Source organism: Prosopis cineraria, unplaced genomic scaffold, assembly GCF_029017545.1.
Source record: "Prosopis cineraria cultivar Desert tree isolate PC_DT_omini unplaced genomic scaffold, ASM2901754v1 PC385, whole genome shotgun sequence".
Lineage (NCBI taxonomy): Eukaryota > Viridiplantae > Streptophyta > Magnoliopsida > Fabales > Fabaceae > Prosopis > Prosopis cineraria.
In genome coordinates this window covers 1-5,760 of record NW_026555712.1, presented here as the reverse complement: position 1 = coordinate 5,760, position 5,760 = coordinate 1, and the positions used below count along the sequence as shown (strand labels likewise).

Sequence of the window (5,760 nt, the reverse complement as noted above, 5' to 3'; positions counted from 1 at the left end):
TGTGTAATAAAAAAATTCACGTTCTTTAATAATTATATGTATATTTAAAGATACTTTTATTATATATCCTCGCTGTCCCAAATTATAAGATATTATCGAAAAAATTAAGTATCCCAAAATATAAAATACTTTAATAAAAATAAAGTTTTATGGATGATATTTTTTCCAACATTATTCTTCCCATTATATTCTCTCTCTTTGATATTTTTTTATAAATAGAGTATTAAATGAATGACATTTTTTAAAGTTTATATTTTTATTTTAAAAAAATAAAGATGTAAAGTACTCTCTCCATTAAAAATGTAAGATATTTTTAATTAAATTTGACCCCAATAAAATAGTTACTTGTCTTCAAAATAACTATATTTTTTCATATTTACCCCTATTTAATAGGGTGTTTCATTCTAAAATAAATATAAAGTAATTTATTCAATAGGAATATTTTTGCAACATAGACCATAATTATATCTTAAAAGACTAAAATATTTTATATTTTTAATATTTAACTCTTAAAAAATGTCTTGTATTTTGAACGAATGGAGTATATTTAATGAGCTTTATATATGTGATTTTTTAAAAAAATTATCTCATAAATCTCATTATAATAAATAGTTTTTATTAAATTAATTTTTGACAAATGAAAACTTTTGACAAATGAACTTTTACGAGACTAACAATTAAACGGGTTACTATTCTGACTATGAGTATGTGTATTCAAATGGCTATTGACAACAAACTGAGAGAAAGGGAAGAATACAACATAAATAAGGAAGATACAAAAGACGAAGCAAAAGCACAAATCTAATGGGGAAGGGGAAGAACACAAGAAAGAAGGAAATTACACAAATCTTCCACACTTCCCTTACAAACACTTTCTCCATTAATGTTGCTGAGATTTCCTTCCCACTGGGATTAAGAAATATAAATGTTGAGGAATGAATACATTTTGCTGAGATTTCTTTCCCATTGGGTTACTAGAAACAGCATTATGCAGAGAGTAGAGTCACCATGATTATTGAATGATGCAAAGCTATACAAACCATCTGAATGGAATTGCCAAGGAGCCATATGAGAGCTTTTGCAATGGACTTCTCAAATCTTGCTATTAAAAAAAAAAAAATCTTGCAGAAGGAAAGCCGTGGGTAGTGTATATTCTTGTGCAGCCGGGTCTTGTTTGTTTGACTTTGATTTTAAAAAGAATACATATGATGACGTGGCACAATTCTCTGTGCTCCCTCAATCGGCTAAACCTCATCGCCTTCACGCTTACTTCAGGGAAGCTTGATACAGGCGATCCGGATTCTCAAAACCCTCCTCAGCCCTGAAGATGAAACGAATTTCTCTTCCATTGATCTTCTCGATTACCGCCATTTCCGGCTAATGTTGTTCGATTTTGCTCACATCATCACATTCAACCTCATACTAGCTAGTTAAACTGCCGAGTCGACTAAATCATGGGGGTAAAAGGATACTGTGAAGTGAGTCGGTCTCTGATTGGAAAATGGAGGACTTGGTCTCGCTATCCGGTATCTTTGTGGGTTCGGAGCTTACGATCAAATGCGGCACTGGAAGCCATTGCTAAAGCTTCGGAAGAGAAAGTTCCCAATGTTGTGCTTTACAATTACCCCTCTTTTTCTGGAGCATACTCGGCTCTTTTTGCTCACCTCTTCCACTCTCATCATAATATCCCATGCCTTATTTTGCCTTTCTCTTCTGTTGAGCCTCTCAGGTTTAGCTCTTATCTTATCTTTTTATTCTCTTTCATGTTTTTTTCCTCCCTCCTTTTGTTTTCAGCTATCATACACTTCTATTTTTGACAATGGGGTTTTTTTATTTTTCTTTCTTTCTTATAATGCTTTATGCCCTTTTCTCCTTGTTTATGAAATGAAGCGTAAGAATAAAATAGGGGGCGTGCATGACTTTCTTAATTTATAGTATAACGGGATACCATGTCATGCTTTCCTAGTTGTAGTGAACGGATTAGTTTTGAATGCAGTGCCCTGCGCCCATTGTCCAAGTTAAGCTATCTATCTAGCTCTGTTAAGAAAGTATTTTTATTTGAAATTGTATGTAATTCAGTGATTGAATTTATTTCTTGTTTAAAATTCCCTAGAATGAAATAGGAACTTGAAATATTTTTGTCTGGGATGTTCTGTTAATGAAGTTACAAATGCATGTCAGAGTTGAAGATTTAACCAGTGAAGGCCTTGAGACATGTTATCTGCTTGACTTTCTCTGTCCGAAAGAGTTTCTTTTGAAACTTTCACAGCAATCAGAATGCAAGTAAGACGACATTGAATTCCTGCTATAATTATAGGAATCCTTTCTGACCACCTCTATGTTGATGCTTCTTCCTTTCATCTCTTAATTGTTATAAATTGCATATTTATTTAATCATCTCAACTCATTCAGGGTAATTGGGTTTGATCACCGGAAATCAGCAATTTCATGTATTCCCGATGCCAATGATTGCCCTGAGAATCTCACTATTCATGCAAGCCTTGAGAAGAGTAGCTCTAGTGCTGTTTACGAATACTTCTCCACCAAACATGCAGATATTGGAAATCCTGATGTAAGTAGGAATTAGAGTTCTTCAAGATGCTTTAGTTCTCGAGCATCTTACATAACGATTGCTGAGGTAGAAGGATGTTTGAATATCATTAAGGGTGTGGTTCCAAGTTTGCTGGACTCAAAAGCAAAAGTTCGTGTGGAACTTGTTCTTAAATATATTGAGGATGGAGATCTTCATCGATGGAGCTTGCCTAGCATAAGGGCCTTTAACATTGGACTGGGTGAATGGCGCTCAAAATTCAATTGCCTTGCTAATCCATACATGTATGAGCAGGTTTGATCGTTTATGGATCTCATATTACTGATTAGAAATTGTGAGTTGGTTTTCAATATGAATTCAGTTCATAGAGAATTAGGTACAATGAATAGATTCCTTAGTTAAAAATGTGTCTCACAAACAATTGGAATTATAGTTGTTTGACATACAATGTCAAGAGGCTACATGTTTCATTTACACTACATAAGTATTTCAAGTTCTCACAGACTGTAGCACAATTGGCCTGGCTGTGTATTATTTTAGAAATATACTTTCATCGCTTTTCTTACTCAAAATATTTCCAATTTCCCACCTCAGATCATGTCATTGCTGAACAGTTCTCTTTCAAAAAATCTTTGTCACAGTTGCTGGAGTTAAGTGCTGATGATTTAATTGCTAAGGGAAACTCATATCTTTCATCCCAACAGAATGCTGCGAGCAAATTGCTGGGAAAAGTCTTCAGGGTTCGGCTGGGTAGAGGATTTTATGGAGAGTGTCTGGTAATATTCTAAGATTTAATCATCATTATATTGATAGTTCTCAATTACCATTTCTAATTAATTCATCAATCCTATTATAGCTAAACCTAACTTTATGTAACTGGTATTTAAATTTTTGCCTTGCAATTTCTATGTGGATTTTTTTTAGTACATAAAAGCTTCTTTCACCATTGAAATTTATTACTGTGGCATCATCATGTGACAGCAACATGGTGCTCCCACGCCTAACATTAAGATTTAAGTTTGTAATCAAATTTTGATGCCTTCTTTGTTGCTCTAGGGAGTTAGGGCAGATGGGAACTCGAATTTAAGTGATGAAATTGGCAAACTACTGAGTGCAAAGAGCGCTGCTGCTGGTCTAAGGTAATTTATTTGCAAAAATGTCCTTCTGCTTTTGTTTGTCTTAATATTTAATTCATCAAGAAAATAATTCTTCATTAGTTTGTTGACAGCAAGGAAATGTTCAATCCAGAGCTTACAGTCTAACTTGGCGAACTTGAAAATTTATGACCATGAAATGGGGAAAAATTATAGACAATAGGAAATGAAAGCTAGAAAAAACAAAGGCCACAGTGAGCAAGGACTGATACGTAAATGTAGGTCGGTAAATGAATTGTGGTCCAAGAATTCCATTTGTCATTGGTGCAACATTCCATTTATATATATGCCTTTAAAGTTTGGATTGTTTGGGTTAAGGACCCGCTGGACCCAATATTTATCCTCAGATATCTGTTAACAGCAGGCGTGTTTTACCTATCCTGAACTAAATTAAACACACTCGTGGGTAATTGGCTCTTGAAGATAAATGTTACCTACATTTTGCACCTATGACTAGTTTTTCCTCAATCAATTTTTTTCTGGAACAAAATTGCATACTCTTCTCATTTACTTCTTTCCACTCCGGCAGTTTTAAATGAAGATACGAAATTAAAGAATAAACAATTACATGATGACAACTTCATGAGTTACTGAGAACTGTCTTTCTCTTATCTTGTGACATTGATCTTGGTTTGGTATGGCAATCAGGGATGCAAGTTTTTGGCATGGATTATCTGCCAGCATGTTAATTGTGTCAATATGAGATTTCATAAGCATCCATGTAAAGAGATATTGTTAGAATTCTGAATTAGGGATGAGGGGATTCATAATTTGCTTGGACTCAGAAAATTTTAACAAGATCCTTGGCTGTTTCTATAATTTTGTTGATTCTTTCTCTGATTTTAAGCATTTGATTATGCATGCCTTTGTCCAAGCATTCTTATTTAACTCATATTATTGGGTAAACAGTGAAGAATCTAAACCATGTCTCTGAACAAGTCCTTCCAACCCGATTGTCTTGCTGCTTCATTGCAAATTATAACTTTTATTTTGCATTAAAAAAATTATTGATATGTATGATATGATGGATTGGATATTTATATCTGTGGCAGGCCTGTGGGAGCTGTGATATTCATGCAAAGGAACAATCTTAAAATGTGCCTGAGAAGCACTGATAATGCCACAGATACCTCTGAAATTGCAAAAGTGCGTTGCAATACTTTTCTTACACTGTGATTTTCCAACCTTTTAATATATATTGAGTTTTGTCAATTTGGAATTGAAGGCATATGGTGGAGGAGGTTCCCCAAGTTCAAGCTCCTTCATAATAAGGATGGATGAGTATAATCAATGGATTCGATGAATTCATTATCATTTAGGTACATATCTAATGTTAAATTTTATGGCAAATGCCTATGGAGATTGAATGAAAGCGTTATTGCATACAAGTCCAGTTGGCTGCTAAAAATGTATGAGAGGCTCCATTTGAATCATTCTTCACACTGGCTGTTTTGTGAAGCAGTGGTGATTATTATTCCTTGGTGTGCCCTGTTTCCGTCAGGTTTGCTCTGGATATTTCCAGCTCTTGTCCAACGGTGCAAACTGAACAATTTAACTAACTTCTTCACAGCCTTCGAAACTCAAGAGTGACCATGAACATGCCTTGTCTACTTTATATCACATTCTATATTCTTTACAAACTATTATAGAAACTAATACTTGCCTTTATCATCCTTCTTGCTTCTTCTCTATTTGAAGAAATGGGTTCCTTTGCAAAAAGTAGTAACAGTCTAATGAAATTTCACCCCTCAGTGGAATCATTTTCACGTGTTTAAATTCCATCTTGTTGCTGGCTGAATCTGAAGCTTTCTGTTAGATGTCTGGTGTTAATTGTAATTACTTTGTATTACTTATTCCTACTTGTTATGATTTGCAAGCACCATTCTCAACAAATGTAGGCCTACAACAATTGCATGATCAATACAGCTAATCATCTATATTGAGTCAACCAGCAAGTTGAACTAGTAAACTATCAAACTAGTGTCTTAATTAATTCAATAAAATATTTTGTTCATGACCTGTTGATCATGATTTGACTATGATTTTACCACTAAT

At 34.1% G+C, this 5,760-nt stretch overlaps 1 protein-coding gene across 3 annotated transcripts; it reads left to right on the top strand.

Moving 5' to 3' along the window:
* Positions 1–1,256: 1,256 nt before the first annotated feature.
* LOC129296682 (uncharacterized) lies at positions 1,257–5,054 on the top strand. 3 transcript variants are annotated; one of them, XM_054935268.1, is made up of 8 exons: positions 1,257–1,729; positions 2,182–2,283; positions 2,413–2,572; positions 2,666–2,845; positions 3,256–3,327; positions 3,608–3,690; positions 4,758–4,851; positions 4,931–5,054. In XM_054935268.1, exons 1-8 carry the CDS (start codon positions 1,455–1,457, stop codon positions 5,006–5,008), a joined length of 1,044 nt encoding a protein of 347 aa, XP_054791243.1. In that variant the 5' UTR covers positions 1,257–1,454; the 3' UTR covers positions 5,009–5,054. The 3 variants fall into 3 exon arrangements, with proteins under 3 accessions (XP_054791243.1, XP_054791244.1, XP_054791242.1); XM_054935267.1 differs by having other exon boundaries at positions 1,262–1,729; positions 3,193–3,327; XM_054935269.1 differs by lacking the exons at positions 4,758–4,851; positions 4,931–5,054 and adding an exon at positions 3,769–4,199 and having other exon boundaries at positions 1,258–1,729; positions 3,193–3,327.
* The last annotated feature ends 706 nt before the right edge of the window (positions 5,055–5,760 follow it).